The sequence below is a fragment of the Aotus nancymaae genome, unplaced genomic scaffold (assembly GCF_030222135.1).
Source record: "Aotus nancymaae isolate 86718 unplaced genomic scaffold, 86718_ANA_hifiasm-v0.15.2.pri h1tg000089l, whole genome shotgun sequence".
Classification (NCBI taxonomy): domain Eukaryota; kingdom Metazoa; phylum Chordata; class Mammalia; order Primates; family Aotidae; genus Aotus; species Aotus nancymaae.
The window spans coordinates 2350857-2372661 of record NW_026988504.1 but is presented as its reverse complement, the minus strand read 5'-3'; the positions used below and the strand labels follow the sequence as shown (position 1 = coordinate 2372661).

At 56.1% G+C, this 21805-nt stretch overlaps 1 protein-coding gene across 5 annotated transcripts in view; it reads left to right on the top strand.

Annotated features, from left to right (window-relative positions):
- Positions 1–21805, top strand: part of RPTOR (regulatory associated protein of MTOR complex 1) — a 427638-nt gene that overhangs the window by 356448 nt on the left and 49385 nt on the right. For 4 of the 5 annotated variants that reach the window (XM_064369297.1, XM_064369299.1, XM_064369301.1 and 1 more), the window contains 4 exons: positions 2134–2251; positions 3144–3284; positions 4207–4437; positions 18889–19007. In XM_064369297.1, coding sequence (XP_064225367.1) covers positions 2134–2251; positions 3144–3284; positions 4207–4437; positions 18889–19007 — 609 coding nt within the window. The remainder of the gene's footprint in view (positions 1–2133; positions 2252–3143; positions 3285–4206; positions 4438–18888; positions 19008–21805) is intronic. The other variant, XM_064369298.1, reaches the window with a different exon arrangement.

The following is a 21805-nucleotide window of genomic DNA, read 5'->3' as shown; positions in this document are numbered from 1 at the left end:
GACACTGCTCGGGCCTGCCGTGGTCACAGGAGCTGAGTTTTACGATGCCTGAGCACAGGTGACAAAACAAATACTAACCAGCGCTGTTGTTGGAAACGTGGAGTGGGTGGCCAGCAGGGCAGGTGGGCAAGCGGGGAGGTGAGGTGGGCAGACAGTCCATGGTGAGTCCGGCTGGGTCACCACTGGGAGGCGTGTGGGCCCCCTGCGCAGCAGGGCATGTGCCCAAGCAAGGGTCCCTGAGTCCTGGTGACATTCATGGTTAGAAACTGACCCTCGTGTTGCAGACGATGCTCCTGAAAGGGGGAGGGCTGCACTCAGCCAGAACACACCCATCAGGCACGTGCCGTGTGCCTCAGTGACCCCGCAGGGCACTCACCCTGGCTTTTCTCTCAAGAAGATGCCCCTGGAGCCGGGGGAGGGGTGGATGTGAAGGTGGTGGGCCGAAGTGGCAACTGAGCAGAGCCACTGTGGATGGGGCTGGAGGCACAGGGAGGCCTTACCACAGGGAGGGGCCAGCAGGTGCAGGGGCTGTGCCCATCAGACAGTGTGGGCACGAGAGGTCAGGAGGGTGGTGGGGCAGGTGGCCCAGCCAGTACAAGCCTTGTTATTTGTGACCAGAGGCCCGGAGGGGGTTTGGGGGCGGGACCTCACCTTTGGCTGCCCAGGTGAGAGGGGCCGCTCGCCCAACTGCAGGGACGGTGTAAGAGGGAAGAGTAGCCTAGGCTTTGAACGCAGAGCTCAGAGCACTTGCTCACAGGTGGAGGGGGTATGAGAAAAGAGGAGGACAGGGAATCCCTGGGGTTTGGGTCTGAGCAACAGAAGAGAGGACTTGCCCCTCGCCGAAGGGGCAGCCGTGAAGGAGCAGGTTCTAGGAGCACACAGTGACTCTGAAGACAGGGAGCCTGGGGAAGGGCTGAGCTGACAGGTGAGCGTGAGGCCGGCAAACCGCCCTGACCTTACTGCCCAGTGGGGTGGGAGGGCTCCCGCCTGAGCACTGAGAGACTTGCAGTTCCGTAAGCACACGTCAAGAGGGCGCTGCGGGCTGAACGGAAAGTAGACGCTACCCGCAGTTCACAGGGCAGGGAGACTTTGGGGTGCAGGGGAAGAGCCGGCAGCTGGACAGCCAGCCTGGAGCTAGGAGAGGGAGGGGCCCGCATCAGGGGAACCCCAAAGCATGATAGGAGGAAGCCCAGGGCACGTAGGCTGGGACAGGAGAGCGCGTGGATGGAGAGCATGTGGGTGGAGAGCAGGGGCGGCTGCCGGGAAGACCCTGGTCCCTGGAGAGCGCCCATCCAGAGCCTGGCTCATCCAGCCGCTGCGGAGGCAGGGGCATCCTGCAACCAGCAAGGGGTCCTCTCACAGCGCTTGGCTTTCTGCTAAGAATCCGTCTTTACTCTTAAAAAAAAAAAGGCAGAGAAAGTTGTAGGTAAAAAAGCATTCCTTCCATTTTTTAAACCTACGTCACCCCTACGTTCCCCAGTGACTTCTAGGATCTCCAGCTGTTCATGTCGCAGCACTAAACTGTCCTAAAAGAGAGGCAAATTGTGCCTCTTGCCTTGGACCAAGGCATTTGGACCTAACGATGGTGTTTTGTTCTACGACTTTGCCGTTCCCTCTTAGGGACTAGAAACATCTACCCACGAAAGTTTTGCCTGTGTTGAAAAGCACAGGCTTCAGCTTGTCTGCCATGCTCGGCCAGGGTGCTCGGATTCAGAAAGGCCGCCAGCCGTCAGGGGTGATCTCGAGCTAGAGCGGCGTTTTCAGCCGGGGTCGCAGTGGTGACCGTAAGCGAGAGGCTGGACGCCTCCTCCGAGGTCTCCTCCCTTCCCCCTCCGGAGTCCTGTGACTCCCCGCCTCCTTGCGAGACCCCCAGTGCGTCGTGCACTTCCAACAGTGGTGCGGGTCCTGGCAGGCGTTCTGGGCACCCCCAGCGTCCGCCGTGAGCTGGTGGCCTGCCATCTCGACAGCACTCTGCTTGTTCGAGGCCTCTGCTTCGACCGGCTCCTGTGTCTGATGCCGCTTGCAGGGTTTTGTCTTCACCTTTCTTTTTTCTGTTGGTGACTCAAGTCACTGCTGCTCCGCAGTCATTTTCCAGCCCCAGTGAGTGTCACTGTCCCTTCTCCCTCTGGGCAGGAGCTGGTGGTGGCTCTGAGTCATCTCGTGGTTCAGTACGAAAGCAACTTCTGCACCGTGGCCCTGCAGTTCATAGAGGAGGAAAAGAACTACCCGCTGCCTTCTCCGGCGACCACAGGTACGGCAGGGACGGCGTCTTCTCCTGTGAACGGCCGCGCGGCTCGCGTGGTGGCTCCTGTGCAGCCCACGGCCCAGGCTGAGAACTGCCGGCAGCCCGCTCGCTCTCGCAGAGTCTAAGCTCGGGTTTCTCAGATACCTGCCGCAGTGGTCCCTGTTTTTCTCATCTTTTTAGGCACCTGCCAGACTTAAAAGGGCAGGAAAGAGGACCACACTGGTCCGCTTACATTTTTCCTTCCTTTTTACCATTTTTGGAAATTAAACTCACAGAAATCTTGAAGTATGACAGAACTTCTGCAGTTAGGAGCTTGCAGAAGAGCACTGTGGCCGCCCCCCTGTGATGAGTAATGTCATTGCACGCTGGTGGCCTCATGGCTCAGTGAGGCAGGCAGGAGCTCCTTTCTCACATGTGGTCTGTACTGGAGAGTGTCTCATCACTGCCAGCAGCCCTCCTTCCACCACACAGCCGTCTCTGCAGTGCAGGGGCTTGTCATCAGCGGGGCAGCATCCCTGCGGGCAGGACACCAGGGAGGGCGGAGGGTGAGCCAGACTGAGTGTGGCCGGCCATTGCTCTACTGAGGCTTCCTGGGGAGCGGCTCACGGCCCACATCACCACGCACCTCGTGCGCTCTTGGACAGGCTGAAGCCACCTGCCTCTCCCGTCTTTGGTAATTTCATATCCACAGAGCAACAAGCGGTTGTCATTTCTCCAGTGCTGTCCCACAGAGCCCCCGCTCACGTCTAAGTCTCCCTGAGCCACACAGCCCCTGTGGTGACATTCATTCCTGTGCAGGTAGCAGCTGCCGCCACTGTGTCTCAGCTGCTGAGTGTCCCAAGACGCGCTGGCCTCCACCCAGAAGCCCGTTGTAACTGTCCTTTTCCTTCTTTCCCAGAGGGTGGGAGTTTGACCCCCGTGCGAGACAGCCCGTGCACCCCCCGACTCCGTTCTGTGAGCTCCTACGGAAACATCCGCGCTGTTGCCACAGCTAGGAGCCTCAACAAATCTTTGCAGAACCTGAGCTTGACAGAGGAATGTAAGATCCTGGAAACCGGGTGCTTGGATTGGGAGAGACAGGGTTGCATTTTCTGAAACTTTTTATCTCAGCAAGCACCACTCTGCTCCTGCCGCTTCCCTGCCTAAGTGCATGCCCTGAAGTCCTGTCTGCCAACTCGGTGACGAGCCAGCTGTCCTCATCTGGAGTCACCTTTGCAGACATGAGCGTGGCAAGGAGGTGTAGGCCAGCCCCCAGAACAGCCGGAGGGCCCGTTACAAATGCGGGAGGGAGCTCCAGCTTAGTCACAGTCCAGACGGTGACTCCTCAGAGGGATTCTCCCAGTAACCTGTGGTCTGCGGGTGGGGAGCCTGGCCCCAGGGAGATCAGTAAGGGCCTGTGCCTGGGTGTGCACACCAGAGTGTGTGTGCACCAGTGTGTGTGTCTGTGTGTGTGCCAGGGTGTGTGTGTGCCTGTGTATGTGCACCAGGGTGTGTGTGCCTGTGTGCACCAGGGTGTGCATGTGCCTGGGTGTGTGTGCGCCAGGGCGTGTGTGCCTGTGTGTGAGCCAGGGTGTGTGCACGCCTGTGTGTGCACCAGTGTGTGTGTCTGTGTGTGCGTGCCTGTGTGCATCAGGGTGTGTGTGCGCCTGGGTGTGCACCAGGGTGTGTGTGTGTGCCTAGGTGTGTGTGCTCCAGGGTGTATGTGTGTCTGTGTGTGCGTCAGGGTGTGCATGGGTGTGTGCATGTGTGTGCGCCAGGGTGTGTGTGCCTGGGTGTGTGCATGTGTGTGCACCAGGCTGTGTGTGCACCTGGATGTGTGTGCACCAGGGTGTGTTTGTGCCTGTGTGTGTGCACCAGGGTGTGTGTGTGTGCCTGGGTGTGTGTCAGGATGTGTGTGTGCCTGGTTGTGTGTGTATGCCTGCATGTACTGAGCTTTATTTAGAAGAAAATTCATATCTCAGTCACGCCATTAACCGTAAGACCAAAAGGAGGGTCCCAGGAGCACCCCGCTGACCCCGCCATGTCTCGGCCAGCCGGCGGCGCAGTAGCGTTCTCCCCCGGAAACCTCAGCACCAGCAGCAGCGCCAGCAGCACCCTGGGCAGCCCGGAGAACGAGGAGCACATCCTGTCCTTCGAGACCATCGACAAGATGCGCCGTGCCAGCTCCTACTCCTCCCTCAACTCCCTCATCGGTGAGTCCGCGCCTTTCCGCTGCCGAGGGGCCCCGGGGCTCCTCCCCGCACAGAGCAGCACGAACCTGTGTCCGCGCCAGGTCGGTGGGTGTCGAAACTGTTCAAAAGCAAGAATGAAAGTCAGCTGGACTGTGAAGAAGTGAGCACGTTTTGCTGGGGAAGCGGGAGGGTGGAAATCCCTGCTGTGATGGGCGGTGTTTTACGGGATGGTATTTTACAAGCTGGCCAGCTTGGCCGGGTGGGAGGGCTGCCAGAACCTTCCATCTTTCTTCTGTAGATGGATGAGAGTTCTTCATGGGTGCTCAACAACCCCCACCCCCCCCACCCCCGGATTATACAGAATGGTGGTTCTCAACCAGGGGTGGTTTTGCCCCCCAGGAACAACTAGGGCACAGTGGGGGTGCTCCTGGCACCAACGGGTGAGGCCAGGGAGCTGCTCACCTCCCCTCAGACCCAGGACGGGCCCTGCCCTGTATGTCCACGGTGAGAGGCGGAGGGCCCTGAGGTTGGTCAGGGCTGGAAGCCGGAGTCATCCCCGCCCTGCCCACAGGCCGAATCTCCGCTGCCCTTTCCCTCCCTCCCTCCCAACAGCTTGACACAGCACTGCCTGGAAATAGAAATTTGATGGCAGGGTCAGATTCATCTCTTGTTCGGCCATGAATGGTTTGGGCCTGGGTTCTACCCCCAGGATTGCTGATGCAAAACAGGAGAAGCGGGACTTCATGGTGTTTTCTTATTGTGTAGCTGTGTTCATCTTCACACTGCTGGTAACAGGTTTAGGGCTTAACCAGACGAGCCTCCTCTCCTCTGGTTCTGACCATCCAGAGTGGCTTACAGGCTTCACTTAAAATTTTTTCATATTAAGGAACATTTTAGCCATGTAAAAATTAACAGAGACTTATATAAGAACGCTCTGTGTGTGTGTGTGTGTGTGTGTGTGTGTGTGTGTGTGTGTGTGTGTGTGTGTGTTTCCAGCTTAAGGAATTACAAACAGAGGTCAAGCCCCAGAGCCCACTCCGGTCCCGTCCCCTGTGGCGACGTTACACTTTCGCTCTCTGGCCGTGAGCCCCGGCACACGCACGGTGCCTGCTCCGAGGCCTTTCCCTCCTGTCGCCGTCGCACAACGTGTGGCCCGCAAAGCCCGTTTCTTTCGCTCTGATGTCGATGGTCATCTAGGTTTTGTTCTTTCACTTTCATGATCTGCCAGGACTTCATTATCCATGCTCCTGTTGGTGGACAGTAAGGCAGGTTCTAGTTTCTTCCTTTTTGTTCCTTTTTTTAATAAGCAAACTCAGAATTCAGCCCCTGCCACCGTGGAGCCCCACGTCCAGCACACCCCTCCCTCGCTGCACCCAGCTTTTCTGGGCCCTCGCCCACTCGGCCCCCGGCCCGGGCATCAGTGAGGGAGCTCTTCTCGGGCATGTGGTGGCCGCTCCCCCCTCGTTCCCACCCCCATCTGGCAGCACCTTTTGAGAAGCCTCCCCAGCCGCGGGCCCCACCTGCAGTCGGGCTTCTCCAGCTGCTCTCCGAGTCTCTGCTCCCTTCTCCTGCTTTATTCTTGTCCTGAGGGCTGTGGACCGTGGACACAGCGTACATGTAACTTGTTCATTTGGCCCAGACCGTCTCTGTCCCCTGGAGCTCGAGAGCCGCACGTACGGGAACCTGGCGTTGCCAACCACTGTCTCCTCCCTGTCCACAGCCGGCGCCTGGTACACAGTAGGCGCTCGGTACACCTAAACAGGCACGTGTGTGGTGAGTGGGCGTCAGCGTCGCCGCCTGGCCTCTGAGCCCTCCATTTTTGTAACGTTGCCCAGGCCTCCCACGAGATCCTCCGTCTTGCCGCGCGCCGGCCTTGCCGGCTTTGCCTGTGTGATGGACACACCTGGTGTCCCGTGCGGCATGAACTTGCACTTCCCTTGATTGCAGTGAGGCTGGGCTCATGTGTGTCGGCCTTCCGTGTTCCCTCCCCTGTAAGCCACGTGCCAGTTGCGTTACAGACTTGCCTTCTTTTAGTAGTTTGTGAGAGTCCATGACGATTCCGGGTGCTGATTCCTGGCTGAGTGCATCCATCGAAAACGCATCTACTCTGACGTTATTTACACCTTTGGCACCACGCAGGCTCAGTCTTCCAGTTTCTCTTTTTCTTTATACTTTGTGCCTTTCGTGTCTTGGGTTTTTCCTTTTCTCAGTGTCTTAAACACATTCTCCTATATTTTCTTCTGAAATTTAAAAGTGTTCTTTTCCTGAACCACGTTTTGTCTCCGTGGTGAGGTAGGGATCCAGTTTTTATTTTTTCTTGACGCCACCCCAGACCCTTCATCAGACAGCCCGTCCTCCCTCTAGTGCTTCTCAGCATCTCCCTGGCCTTCCGTCCTTAGGGTCTGAGTGGGGGCTTCATTCTCAGCAGCACTCGTCCCATCCATGGCTGCGCCGACACCACACAGCCGCGCCCACGCCACACGGCCGCCCCCACGCCACACGGCCGCAGTGCCGTTGAGCCCGCTCCTCAGTTTGTTTCTCCTGAGAATTGTCTTGGCTGGTCTTAACCCTTTGCTCTGCTGTATATTTTCCAGTCGTTTTCTGTGTCCACAACAGTCTCATTTGGGTGTTGTTTGAATGGCGTTGAATTGGTAGATTTTCCTGGATGATTGACGTTCTTACATCCTGAGTCATCCTGCTCCTGAACAGAGCTTATATTTCTACTTACTTAAGTCTTCCTTATGTCTTTAAAACAGTTTATAACTTTCTGCATAAAGGTCACATCATTATGCTACCTTTCAGTTTTTGTAATTCTAAGTAATATCTTTTTTAAAACCTGTTACTGCCCAACAAGAATGCCAGTGGACAAAGAATACTAGTAGATGAAGAATACCAGTGGATGAAGAATACCAGTGGATGAAGAATACCAGTGGATGAAGAATACCAGTGGATGAAGAATACCAGTGGATGAAGAATAGCAGTGGGCTGGGTGCAGCGGCTCACACCTGTAATCCCAGCACTTTGGGAGGCAGAGGCGGACAGATCACAAGGTCAGGAGATCAAGACCATCCTGGCCAACATGGTGAAACCCCGTTTCTACTAAAAATACAAAAATTAGCTAGCCATGGTGGTGCATGACTGTAGTCCCAGCTACTCGGGAAGCTGAGGCAGGAGAATCGCTTGAACCCAGGAGGCAGAGGTTGCAGTGAGCTGAGATGGCGCCACTTGACTCCAGCCTGGGCAACAGAGTGAGACTCCATCAAAAAAAAAAAAAAGAATGCCAGTGTGCCAGTGGACATGCGTGTTTCTCTCTTGAGAGCAAAGGAAACATTTCTAACCGTGTACCTTTAACACGACACTTGCTGTAGATTTTTTGGTGGGTGCTCTTTATCAGTTTATAGAAACTCCCTTCTCGTTGCTTCAGACTCTTTTTGTGAGTGCAAATTCCCATTCTATTCTAGTTAGTTAAGAATTTTCCTGAGAAATGGAATTAATTTCACTGAATGTGTTTTCTGCACCTCAGAATGACCCTGTGCGTGGCGCTTTTTAGTGTGGGAATTACGTGACTGAATTTCTTGCTAAGTATCCTGCATTTCCGGGGGCGCCCAGCGTGACATGTCCCCTGCCATCGCTGCCTCAGCTCATCAGCATTTCTTTGCGGCGCTCCCCATCGACATTCACCAGCGGGTTGCGTGGTGACTTCTCTCTCTTGTCCTGCCCTGGCTGGTTTAGACATTGAATCTGTACCCGCGTAGTAAAACTAGCTTGGCAGTGTCCCCTCATTCCCTGTCCTGGGGCAATTTTTGTGAGACTAAAGCGACGTGCGTTTTGGGTATCTGAGTAGAATTTGTCCCTGGAGTGTCTGGGTTAGCGCGGTTGTTGTGAGGCTGGGCTTTAACTCCCTGCTCCGTTTCTCTGACACTCACAGGGTTATTTACACTCTCCGTTTCTTCTTAAGCTAGCTCAGAAAGTTTCATTTCTCTAGGATGTTGTTCAATTCAGCTAAATATTCTCCTTCTTTCCCTTGTGGCTGTTTGCAGTATTCTCGTGAGTCTCACCTCTGCCGTCTTTCTGTCGTTAGCTCCTCTTACTGTCATTCTCCATCTGCCGTGTCTCTAGATGGGTCCCCTTTTCTTCCCACTGTTGTTTATGTGCCTTTTCGCCTTTTCTTGTTTAATCCTCTAAGGTGTTTGTTCATTTCTGCAGTGTCCTCAGGTTCTAAGTGAGGCTTCGTGGATTTACTGCGTTACTTTATTTTCTATTCCTGTGCATTCTTTTGTTTCCTTCTGTTTTCTCGGTTCACCCTCTTGTCCTGTTTCAGTTCCCAAGTGGACCATAAAAAGAGCTCATTGAGTTTTTCCTCGTCCCTAATGTGTGTTCAGGTCTGCGGATTTCCCCCTCGTGTCCGTCTCGTGAGTTTTGATGGTGCGCTTTTGACTTGTGTTCAGCCTCAAGCTCTCTTTCTACTTCCGTCGTGGTTCCCAGGGATGGCAGTCCATCCACAATGACAGCAGCGCCCAAAGACCCGAAACAGGTGCAGGGCATCCCCAAGGCGGTTCCCACAGGCAGGCTGCTGGGTGTGCTCCCTGGCTCGGCCTGCTGCTGCTTTGAGCACCTCTGGAGAGAATGTGGAGTCCGGAGCTTGCACCATGCCCTCCAGAGTGTGGAGAACTGAAAAGGTTCACAACACAACAACCCAGACACGCCAGCTTGTTCATTTTCATTGAGAAATAATGTTGCAGCTGTGTGCGTTTGGTTGTTTGCTAAAATATGCCAAGTGTCCAGAAAGCACAGAGTTGACACTGCATATTCGAGTATAAATCAAGGTATTGCCAAGTCACCAGTGAAATACATTCTAAAGTCACTTGTAAGATGTCTGTTTTGAACTTTTTAAATAGAAGGAAGGTTGTATATAGTGGTTAGGTTTCCAGGCCAGCCCACAGGAGTCTTTTAAAACCTGTCTGTAGAAATTCTACTTAGAAATCTACAATGAAAAAGGGTATTTTAGATAATATATATTTTTGAGTACTAGAAAATGTAAATCAATACTTTTGTGTTCTGATCATTTCCCCTGGCCCCGGCCACAGCTCGTTTGAGTAGCTCTCTAGCGCCCTCAGCAGGTTAGCGCCACCTCTGCACCCGCCCCTGACCACCTCTGCCCCAGTTCACACTCACCAAGGTCAAGGTCATAGCTCCTTCTGTCATGTGCAGGTTAGAGCAGGAGCCTGCAAACGATTCCTGTGAAAGAGCAGACCGTGACCGTTTTCAGCCTGGTGGGTAGGACTGCCCCATGGCACTTCCCCAGCACTGCCACTGTGGTGCAAAAGTGGCCAGAGACCGTGTGTAAGTCAAGGAACTTGGCATTTTCCTATGGAACCATGTGGACTGAAGTTTGAATTTTGCAAAACTTTACATCATAAAATATTTTTCCCTTGATTTTTTTCAACTCCTTAAGTGTAAGAAGCATACACAGGCCGTAGAAAAGCAGGGCTGAGTTCAGCTCTGAGAGCCGACAGCAGAGCGCGTGCTGCCTGCACCCCAGCCTCCAGGGACACTCCTGCGAGTCAGAGGGCTGGGGATTCTTTCACACATTGGGCAGGTATTTTGTCAGCGCCCCCACTGCGCACACTGGGGCACAAAAGTGCAGAACAGGCAAACCCAACTGCGCCTGTGTTGAAGCCAGCACCACCAGCTCCGGGGAGTCCCTGCCGGCAGAAGCGTGCGTCCTCCCTCTGCAGCTGCGGGCCTCCTGGCCAGGAGCCGGGGACTCCCCTTTGTGCCCCTCACACCCTTCTCTCAGCGGGCATCTGAGGCTGTGTCCTCCCTGCCCCGCAGCCACCTGAGCGAGCAGCTCTTCGGCCTGGTGGTCACAGCTCCCTCCCAGGTCTCCTTGTTTCCACTGGGGTCCTCCTCAGGCCTTCCTCTTTCATAGGAGTCACAGCAGCATCACCCCTTGGTGCCCACCTAGTGACCGCCTGCCAGGGTCCTAGTCACCCCTGCTGCCCTGCCTGGCCTGTGCTCTGTGGGGTTCTTGTTCGCTCTCTTCCCTTCAGTCACACGTATCTGGCCATCGAGTAAGAATCAAAGTCGAAAGTTGCACCTGGCCCGTAAGCGTGCAGAGCTGCACCTTTTGTTGGTCTAGGGAGCTCAAGCCGGGCGGCGTGGCGCCGGGTCACCGCGGCACCACTGAGAACTTCATCTGCAGGTCCCCGCACCCGCTGCCCCTCCCTTTCCACTTGAGCATTTTGAATACCACATGGGTGTCACCCCTTCTGCTGGTAAAGGCTATAGAAGGTTCACAGCTGTGGAGTTGCCACGTGGTTTAACTTGCTGAGGCCGGTGTTTGCTGTACGTGTGCCGTGCCTGAGTTCCTGGCTGCTGTCCACAGGCGAGAGGGACTGTGGGGGCCCCACCCTACTCCTGTCTGAAGCTTAGCTCTTGTCTGTGGTGAGTAAGTGCCGCCGCTGTCCTCGGTACTGGCCTCGGTGGGGTACAGGGCGATGAGTCGCATTTTCATTTGCAGTCCACCCAGACCGGAAGCAGAAGCAGCCTGGGGCCAGGACACGGGCTTTGCCCCCATGACTTTTCTCCTCTGCCCGTTCTTTCTTTTCTGTTTTCTTGAAGGAGCTGAAGTCCACTTTCCACCTTCCTTCTCACACAGTCTGATTCCTGACTTTTTTTTTTACTGGAGAAAATTGAGTTATATTCATATATCGTTCAAATCTTAGGAAACTTGACGGGAAAGAGTTTCACAACGAGCTGGAGTTTAGGAAGGAAAGTTAAGAAAACACAGTCGCCCCCTCAACACCAGCCTCATTCATATTCAGTGAGGTGTCGCTCACAGCACCTGGAAACCACCGTGCTTACATAAGTGTTTAAAATTCATAACTTACACGGGATCCCATTACGTGCAGCACTCCCGGCTTCCAGCCAATTTCTTCTTTCATTTCAGCCAAACAACAGCAATCTCTTTACCTTTCAGTGAAGATTGCAGGGCCTTTCAGAACCATGGCAACCTGGATCACCCATGTCTCCCCATCTTTCCCGGCCCTCCAGGAGCCCCTTCCCCAGCCCCCTCCCCATCTTTCCCAGACCCCCAGGAGCCCCTTCCCCAGCCCCCTCCCCATCTTTCCCAGACCCCCAGTAGCCCCTTCCCCAGCCCCCTCCCCATCTTTCCTGGCCCTCCAGGAGCCCCTTCCCCAGCCCCCTCCCCATCTTTCCCGGCCCTCCAGGAGCCCTGTCCCCAGCACCTCCCCATCTTTCCCGGCCCCCCCGAGGAGCCCTGTCCCCAGCCCCCTCCCCATCTTTCCCGGCCCTCCAGGAGTCCCTTCCCCAGCCCCCTCCCCATCTTTCCCGGCCCTCCAGGAGCCCTGTCCCCAGCACCTCCCCATCTTTCCCGGCCCCCCCGAGGAGCCCTGTCCCCAGCCCCCTCCCCATCTTTCCTGGCCCTCCAGGAGCCCCTTCCCCAGCCCCCTCCCCATCTTTCCTGGCCCTCCAGGAGCCCCTTCCCCAGCCCCCTCCCCATCTTTCCTGGCCCTCCAGGAGCCCTGTCCCCAGCACCTCCCCATCTTTCCCGGCCCCCCCGAGGAGCCCTGTCCCCAGCCCCCTCCCCATCTTTCCTGGCCCTCCAGGAGCCCCTTCCCCAGCCCCCTCCCCATCTTTCCCGGCCCTCCAGGAGCCCCTTCCCCAGCGCCCTCCCCATCTTTCCCGGCCCTCCAGGAGCCCTGTCCCCAGCACCTCCCCATCTTTCCCGGCCCCCCCGAGGAGCCCTGTCCCCAGCACCTCCCCATCTTTCCCGGCCCCCCCCAGGAGCCCCGACCCCAGCACCTCCCCATATTTCCTGCCCCCCCCAGGAGCCCTGTCCCCAGCGCCCTCGCTCTTCTGCCTTCCCCAGAGTGCTTGCATTATCTCACCCTCAGTCACGTGTTCCCCATCTCCCCTGTGCCAATGAAGCCACTTGGCTGGTACTGTGCCTTCTTTCCGTCACTGATGGAACCCAGGTTCTCCCAGCAGAGCCTGGCCCCTGGTGGGGGCAGGATAAATGTTTGTGAAACTAAATGGGAACCCAGGCTTAGCACTGCCTCAGGTTCTAGAATCTTCTTTGATGTCTCTATCCTGCTTGTTTCTCACTCAGGCCTTTGTCCGGCCTGACATCCCCAAGAAGCCTCTAAATCAATCCCTCCTATTACAGTGCCCCGTCCCACCAGGCCTCATTGCCCTGGGTCTTGCTCTCTGCAGACTGCAGCTGGGCAGGTCCCTTACACACCAGCTCCTTACCACCCTCAGGGGAAGCCTTCATTAAAACTGCATTTCCTGTAGAGGCTGAACTGTAGCCTGACATTCAGAGCCTTCTTTCAGCCCCCCACCCCCATCTCAGCAGCAGCCGCTCCACTGTACCCATAGCACCCCTGGCTGGCCCCAGCCTGGCTCCTCTGCCATCCATGCAGCTCAGAGCTGGGCAGTCTTGCTGGGAGGCTCCCTGGCCCCCCTCCCAGGATCCCCATGTGACCCAGCACATCAAAGCATGATGCCGCCATTTTCACCACCACAGTCCCGTAAAGTGGTATCTTGCTGACGTGTGGACATGTGACACAGGCCTCACCTGTCCCGGCCCTCAGCCCTTGTGTCTGCCCTCTGCACTTACCTGCGTTCCTGATGCCCGTGGGTGGCTGTGGAGCTGCTCAGGATGGAAGGACTGCTGGAGAGGGTCTGTGGCCTGCATCCACACATCCCGGGACTCAGCCTGAGGTGCCTTCCTCACCCCCAGACACCCACCCACGTGGCTCTGCCCCACATCACCCCGACGCTCATCCATCCAGCCCCGGCTCCAGCTAGAGTGCAGTCCCATGAGGGATCACGCTGCTGTGTGCTCCACCTGCCTTCCTCCCTAAACCCTGCATTGCAGCCAGAGTCCAGGCACACGTGTGTGGAGAGGCAGGGCGGGAGTTAATCGTGGTCAGGACTCTGGTAGCCTGAGAGTGCTCTTCCCAAAATCAGTCTCATCCCCAGAGCGCTGGCGGGGACGCAGATCAGAGGCCTGGGCTAGATGGACCAGTTTTCATGACTCTGCTCAATACAGTGACATTATTGACAGTTTTGAAAATGTGTTACCATAGAAATGGATCCAGGATGGGGTAACGAAGGAGAGGGCAGGAAAGCAGCCCAGCCCCGCGGAGCATGGAGCTGGCCCTGCTGCAGCCGTGGGAAGCACCGCCCTCCCTCCCTACTCACCAAGAGGAGGAGCTGAGGGCCCCACAGGCCGCCCGTGCTCTCCACACCTGAACCCGGGACTCTGCTGGAGAGCTGGTGTCAAGTCCTGACCCTCCGCTTCGTGCAGAATCAGAGCCAGAACTACTGCCCTTGGAGGAGAGAGGAGCCCAGAGACCCGAGCCCAGAAACGGGTCCACTGCCCAGACCCAGGGAGGCCCACAAAACAGTGGTGGCCCCTGCACCCCAGGCCTGCCCAGGCCTGTCGGAGGGAGCCACACACACATGGGCCGGCTGCCCAGGCCTGTCGGGGGGAGCCACACACACTGGGGCCGGCTGCCCAGGCCTGTCGGAGGGAGCCACACACACGGGCCGGCTGCACTGCTGCCTCGTTGGTGTTCGCAGGACAGGCCATAGCAGCTGCTCTCCCTTCATTGTTTTTTTTTTAGTTTCTTAGAGACGGGGTCTCACTATGTTGCCCAGGCTGGCCTCAAACCCCTGGGCTCGAGCAGAGCTCCCACCTCACCCTCTTGAGTACCTAGAACTCTTTCCTTGCTTTTTTCCGAGGCCTCCAGAAGCTGGAAGAGCCTTCATGAGCCCTGCACACAGCTCTGGAGACCCCGGGAGTGAGTTCTGGCCAGGCCTCAAGCTCTGGGTTCAGGATAGAGGAGGTATTGGTTTCTGCCTTTGCAGAAAAAGAGCCTGGTGCTCGCTCAACCAGAAGAACGCTAAGCAGGGTTGTTGCTGAAGGAACTGTGTGCGTTCTGAAAGGAAGACGTCACGACCCAGGAATTTGATTCATTCTCGTTGGAAGACAGTGGTGAGAAAATGAACAACACCATTTTCCAGCGCTACAAGATTAATTACGTTTTTAGAGCAAAAGTCCTTAACGAAAGGCCGTTATTAAGTTTGTCTCTAGGGGTGTTAAGGAACACGCTGGGGAGACGATGCGGACGCGCTGCCCGCCTGGCCCTGGAGGTGCTGCTCCCCCCGTGGACAGATGCAGGGTCCATGGCTCGGGCCAGCCCAGGAGGAGGGAGGGCGGAGCGGCTGGTCAGCATGATTCTCTTAAAGGCCACACGGAGTCGTGGGTGCAGCCCCTGAGGGGACAGGAGGGGTCACAAGAAACAAGCCGCTGCAGAAGCCCTCGGCCTAGAGCACTGGTTCCCCAGGACGGCAGAGGGTCTTGGCCACCGCAGACCGGGTGAGCATATCCGAAGACGTGGCCTGCTCTGCCAACCTGTCAGCCGTGGGGCGGCGGCTGGCAGCTGTCACCTGCAGAAACACCCTGTCTTCTCCGAGCTGCTCCGCCAGACTGGAAGGTTCTGGGATTCAGTTGGCCACAGAGCTCTGAGTAGATTTCCCTGGCTTGTATGCTGTTTGGAAGGTTGTGGCCATTGCTCTGAAAAATAACTGGAAAAAACATTCATGCCGATCTTTTATTGCTTTAGTCTAGACAGGAAAATAGGTTCTCTGCACTTACGGGGAGTTCCGTGAGTGCCAGCAAGGGCCCTTTCTAAGCTCAGCCCTGACTCCCTGAAGGGCGGGACTCGGGCGGCCCTGCCTCCTTCCTGGTGGACTCAGATCTCATGGGAAGCTCTGTGTGGTCTGTTTTGGGGACCGGCAGATTCTGAAACAGGACATTTCACATAATGGAGCCTGAGAGGAGACTGTGACCAGCGCAAGGGAAGATGCGAAATGACGCGATCCCACAGCCACAGCTGTACACTTTCTACTAGAGCGTGCTCACAACATCCACTGTCACCAAAAACACACCGGCAGAAATCACATCTTTTTCCCGTTGAGTCACAAACAGTATTTTGACTTTAATATTTAAAATCTGCAAGGTTGTCACAATAGCGTAATCCCTTGGTACCCGTGGGGGACTCCAGGACCCCAAGGACCCAGGGCCCACGCCGTTCAGTCCTGCTAGGAAAGGCGTGACACCCGTGCGTCCCCACACACGCCCCGCACCATGCTTGAATCACCTCTAGATTCCCTATGAGGCCAAAGACAGCGCAAATGGTGTGTAAACAGTTGTTATGCGCTATTATTTTTATTACTTTTTGTTTTGTTTTCGAATATTTCCAATCTGTGGTTGGTTGAACCATGGATGGAGAGAGCCAACTTAATAAAAATCAGCTTTTAAAAATTAAACCTCAGTGACAGCTAATACATCTAACCCCTCCCTGCAGGGCCAACTGTAATACAAATCCTTTTTTAAAACTTAGATGACAGTAGCAGCTAATACATCTCTCCCCCGCTCCCTGCAGTGCCCCGCAGAGTGCCAGCGTCCTCTCCTGGAGTGTCCTGTGAAACCCTGACCTAGACCCCCAGTGCCTGCATCTGTGGCCCCCACATCGTGGGTGAGGCCCGAGCAGCTATCAGCTTGCACCCTCTGTGCACCCTGTCTGGGCCGCTGGGAACAGGGAGCCTCCTGCCACGCCAGCCCTGGGTTCCAGGCTTCCTGGTACCCTCTTCGCAGTGACTGTCCCAACCCCCGGGTCTTGTGAGGAAGGTTCTCATATAAGGCGGCTGTCCCCTCACAGCCCCTTCACCTGGCAGCTGAGCCTCGCAGGGAGCTGCTTCAATGCCTCACTCAGCCGTGGAGAGCCCAGGACCCCAGAATAATCAAGGAAGTGGGTCTTGGCCGGGCGGTCATGAGCAGGCATCTTATGGGGCCATCCTGCCATGCATGGTGGAGGGTGTTGTGGAGCCAGGCAGTAGCGAGCTTCTTCACCAGTGAGGCCACATCTCCTCCTCACCAGGGCTTGTCGCGGAGGCGAGTTCGAAGTCAGATCTCCTAGCCCACCCACCCGCTCTTTAAAAAAGTGAAGACGCAGCCATCGCCGACATCCTTGTGTTGCACAGAGCAGTTCCCAGGAGCCAGCATCCGCTGGGGAAGAGATGGAGAGTTTAGGGAAGTTCCCACAGAGTCTGGACCAATTTTATGCTTCTGAGACTTGCCCGTGAATCCACACGGCTGTTGCAGAGCTGTGCACTCCGAGAGCTGGGAGGCTTCGGTTCTGTGCCAGTGCAAGCGGCCCAGGCCACAGTTGAGCAGAAGGTGCCTCTGCGGCGCCCTGGCACCGAAGTCCAGGTGTGCTTGGGCCCAAGGCTCCCAAGACGTCCCCACTGCCTCCTGGGTGCGAGGCTCAAGCACAGGGACTGCCTGCCAGGCCCACGTGTGCATGGGCGAGGCCCGCGGGGAACGTGTTCCTGGAAGAATGCTTCCTTCTCTTGAAGGATGTAAAGTTGCCTCGTGGGGTGAGACATGTCAGCTCCCAGAAGAGCTCCCAGCCTCTCATTCACGCCAGCGCGGGCGGCGCAGCGGCAGAGCGTGATATCCTGGATGGCAGCTAAGCTCTCGATTCCACATGGCTGCATCCTGGAGATGCTCACTCACTGCAGCACGCTCTCCTCGTGGGGCCTCCTCAGGACCCGCAGGCGCAGGCCTTCCCTGACCTCCGCACTCACGGTGGGGGTGCACAGCCGGGTGGACACCGGCCGCCGTACGTGCAGCTGAAGTAGAGCCCGTCTTGGGCTCACGGAGCGGAGGCCCTAGGTGGAGGTGAGCCAGTGGCCACAGGCATCTGGAACCCACGCACCCCATTGCCTTTCGCACCACGCCTCCATCTCTGTGGACGACCGTGTCATTCCACATGCGCAGCTGTGTTCATACAGTGACACGGGGTCCTCGGCTGGCTCCGATGCTTAAGCTCTTCCACAAACAGTCATGGGGCCTGGAATCACGCCGCAGTCCAAATCCTTTGAACCTCTATGAACAAGCACTTGCTTCTCGGGAAATTGTCTGGTTTCCCCCAAAATAAAGAAGATTGGGTTCTATGTGGATGGTTACCCCTTCAAATCCCAGCGCCGAGGGCAGGGCCCTGTCTGCCTCCGCCTCCAGGGTGAAGCCTGGCAGGTAACTGGTGCTCCTGGCGCCCGCACACAGGGGAGGCGCCACCTGGCCCTGCTCTGCCCTCCATGCTCAGTGCCTCTCATCAGCCCAGCCTTTGTCGGACCTGCTAACCCTACCAGGATTGCTGCTTCCCCTCAGCCTCTCTGGGTTCTGCGACCCCTGCTCCGTCAGCCTCCTCCCTGGCCTCAGCCAATGCTGACTACACCGGGACCCACATGGCCCAGTGCCTGCCCCTCCCTTCTGGATTCCAAGCACTCACGGCCCCCACCCCGCAATCTCTGATTTGCTTCTGCAGGCTTCCATCGAGTGTCCCTTGAGGCTCCGCGTCCCCGTCACCTCCACATTCTATTTCTTAGATCTTGTGTGTGCTACCCACCCTCGCTCCACCCCTCTCTTGCCCGTAGAATGATCCTCCTTCCCCTCCTTTGTGCCTCTTCCACATGCCCAGCTTTCCCGGCCTTCACCTCCCAGCCCTCTGCAGACAGGAGTCACTCTGACGCCTTCCTGCGTCTCCCTGAGGCCGTGCAGCGTCATGTCTGACAGGTGTGCATTCACATCCTTCATCCTCTGGGCCTCACCTTCTTCAGTGACGCTGTGGCGACACCTGCTTGTAGGATTGCTGAGGAATTAGATAGAACCAAGCAGCCGCACCCAGGGATCCTCAGCCCTTCCCCCCAGGCCCACGACTCACCATTGTTATTTACCAATGAGTCTGGGTCCCTGCTGGGTCCTGCCTTGTCTTTGTATCCGAGCGTGCAGCACAGGACCTTGTATCGAGTGTTGGGTGAGTTGGGGGAAGCTTAGGGACATCAAGAGGCAGATCGACCTTTCGTGAAGTCCCAGCATCTCAGAGCAGGGCCAGCACGTGGAGCTGGGGAGGAAGAGCTCTCTGGGTCACAGTGCACAGCAGCGTGTGCTCAACTTGGGGCGGTGCAGACTCCATGCCACATGCACCACTGCCCGTAGACCACGGAGGCTTCCGGAAATCTAGGACATGGGAGCAGATGCTCCTCCCTGATGAGACACTCCTCGGGGGGTACGGTCATGCCCTCCCTCTGATCAGCTGAGGCATTTCAAGAAAGTTACACCCTTTCCAGCCCAGTTTTCCTTTTAGACAGATTGAGCCTCAGAAGATGAATTTGTGTGATCAAGCCTAGTGATCAGCCAGGATTCTTGAATCTTGGGACCCGTTGCCAGAATAACAAAATGGCGGCTTCCTGTAACCTGCCCTCTTTAAAGCAACAATTCTGATACCAGCGTTAGGTTTTCAGGAGACGAAGCCACCTTCGACGCCCCGTGGGCAGCTGTTTTCTACTAAAACGTCCCCCGTTTCTCTCTTCTAGGTGTCTCCTTCAACAGCGTTTACACTCAGATCTGGAGAGTCCTGCTGCACCTGGCTGCTGACCCCTATCCGGAGGTCTCGGACCTGGCCATGAAGGTGCTCAACAGCATCGCGTACAAGGTACGTGCCGGGCGCTCACTGCCGCGCTGCAGCTTCCGGCTCCGTGACCGGTATTCACGCGGGGAACCCCAGGCGTGCCCAGGACCACACCACGGTTTAGAAAATAAACAAATGAGCGTCAGCAAACATCTGAACCTGAAGGTGTCCAGCGCACGCCAGACTGTGTCCGCGCAGCTCCCGTGGGGGCGGGTGCTGGAGTCACTGTCCTCGTCCAGGGAATCGGGTGGGGATTGCCGTGACTTTTCAGGAGCCCCCTACTGTCTGGGTGGGCTACGGTGCCGGCCCTCCTTCCGCTTCCTTTCTTCCTTTACTTACTTATTTATAAGACACGGGGTCTCCCTTTGTTGCCCAGGCTGGTCTTAAACTCCTGGGCTCGAAGGACCCTCCTGCCTCGGCCTCCCACGGTGCCAGGATTACGAGCTCGAGCCACTGTGCCTGGTTTTTGTTTTTTTTAAGACAGAATCTCACTCTGTCCAGACTAGAATCCAGTGACCTGATCACATTCACTGTGGCCTCCAACTCCTGGGCTCAAGCAGTCCTCCCACCTCAGCCTCCCAAGTGGCTGGGAATACAGGTACACGCCACCATACCCAGCTAATTTTGAAATTTTTTATAGAGACAGGGTCTCAATATGTTCCCCAAGCTGGTCTCTAACTCCTCAGTTCGAGCAATCCTCCTACCTTGGCCTCCTGAAGTGCTGGGATTCCAGGCGGAGCCACCATGCCCAGACTTTCCCTCCGTGTCTGATAGCAGGAATTTTTCACTCATTCAGAACCCTTCTGGCTAAGGTTTCTTATCCATGGCCATTCTAGCTAAAGGGAACTTTTCAAAGAACAGCCTTTGGCTTCATTGGTTTTTCCGTTGTCTGTTTTCCATTTTATCGATGGATGCTTTCTTCGGTAAAGCTTGCTTTCTTCTGCTCTTCTTATCCTAGCTTCTTAAGGTGGAAGCAGAGGTCATTGATTTTAGTCCTTTCTCTCTGGGGACTGTAAACTCTTCTCAGTTCCTTTTGTAGCTCTGAGCATTTGGCCTACTGCCTTCCTGCTGATTTTTCTCTGCTTCATGGGTTGTCACTCTACCCGTGAGCAGGTAAATACTTAGTCGAAGACTCCAGGGCCCCCTGCAGACCTTGGAAGCTTTCCCCCCTCCAGTACTCTGCCCTGCAGGTTCTCAGCACCGCAGCCTCCCCGGAGCCCTGGTCTCTGTCTCCTGGTCGCTGAAAGCGCCGGGCTCTGCCTCTCTACACTGCAGCCTGGGACTGCCTGAAACCACTTGCAAGCCGTTTTCGGGGTGCTGTTTGTTTATTTCCCTTCTCTTGGGGATCCCAGGCCCACGGCACCCAGCACCCAGTGTCTGAAAACAAGTGTTTGCGGTGTTTTTTCTGGTGTTCTAGTAGCTTATGGATGTTGGATGAGACGATATGCATGGAATTAGAAGTCGCTCATTATAGCACTTAGATTTTTTGTAACTGTTTGATAAAATTTCGAAAGCCTGCAGAGAAGTTGCAGGAAGAACGCAGGGAAAGGTCGCTCTTGCCGTTCCCATGGCCTTCTCTGTCTTCATCAGACCCCGCCCCGGCGACGGAGTTGTCTTGGGTCTCACACACTGCCCGGGGCTGCAGGGCCGAGGATCCACAGCTCTCCATCCTCGTCCGTCACTTCTTCCAAATGACCTGTCGAGCCCTCCCCTCATTTGCCGCGGCCTTCTGGGTCCCGGCCGGCATGCAGCCACGGTTCCTGCAGCTCCTCATCTCCTGCTGAAGCTACGCTTGCGCGGCTTTTGGGTCCTTCAACTAAGTTATTTCCTGCTGGTCTAGTCATGTCTTCCTTCCGACAGATGGAAACCTCCTTGCTGTCTGCAGAAGCTGCATCTTCAGTTCTTTTTTTTTTTTTTTTGAGACGGAGTATCGCTTGGTCACCAGGCTGGAGTGCAGTGGCTCAGTCTCGGCTCACGGCCACCTCCACCTCCCAGGTTCAAGTGATTCTCCTGCCTCACCCTCCTGAGTAGCTGGAATTACAGGCATGTGCCACCATGCCCAGCTAATTTTTGTGTTTTTAGTAGAGACAGAGTTTTACCAATCTCTTGACCTTGTGATCTGCCTGCCTTGGCCTCCCAAAGTGCTGGGATTACAGGCCTGAGTCACCGCGCCTGGCCTGTTCTTTGTAGTATCACAGGTAATAGTCACAGGTAGACTATTGGCCAACTTGGAAAGATCCAGATTGTTTAATTATGCGCCGGCCTCCCCTCCCCACAGCGGACTCCCTCCCGCCTCCTGCATCACTGTGTCCCCACGGCAGACTCCCTCCCGCCTCCTGCATCACTGTGTCCCCACGGCAGACTCCCTCCCGCCTCCTGCAGCACTGTGTCCCCACGGCAGACTCCCTCCCGCCTCCTGCAGCACTGTGTCCCCACGGCAGACTCCCTGCCGCTTCCTTAGTCACCGCCTGGTGTGGCCAGCAGCACAGGCACCGGGCGACATTCATTCCCATCAAGTTCATTTTATGTGTCACTGGCCTATTGAAAATAGCCAGTCAATTAAGTTAACGTTTTCATTATGTCACAGGAAGACTGAGAAAATACATAACCATTTGCTTTTAAACTAAGAATAGGATAGATACAAAAATAAAACTTGGGCTAAGTGCAGCGGCTCACACCTGCAATCCCAGCACTTTGGGAGGCCAAGGCGAGAGGATGGCTTGAGCCCACGTGTTTCAAGCCAGCCTGGGAAACACAAGGAAACCCCATCTCTACAAAATAGTAACAAGCTAGCCAGGCGTGGTGGCAGGCACCTGTGGTCG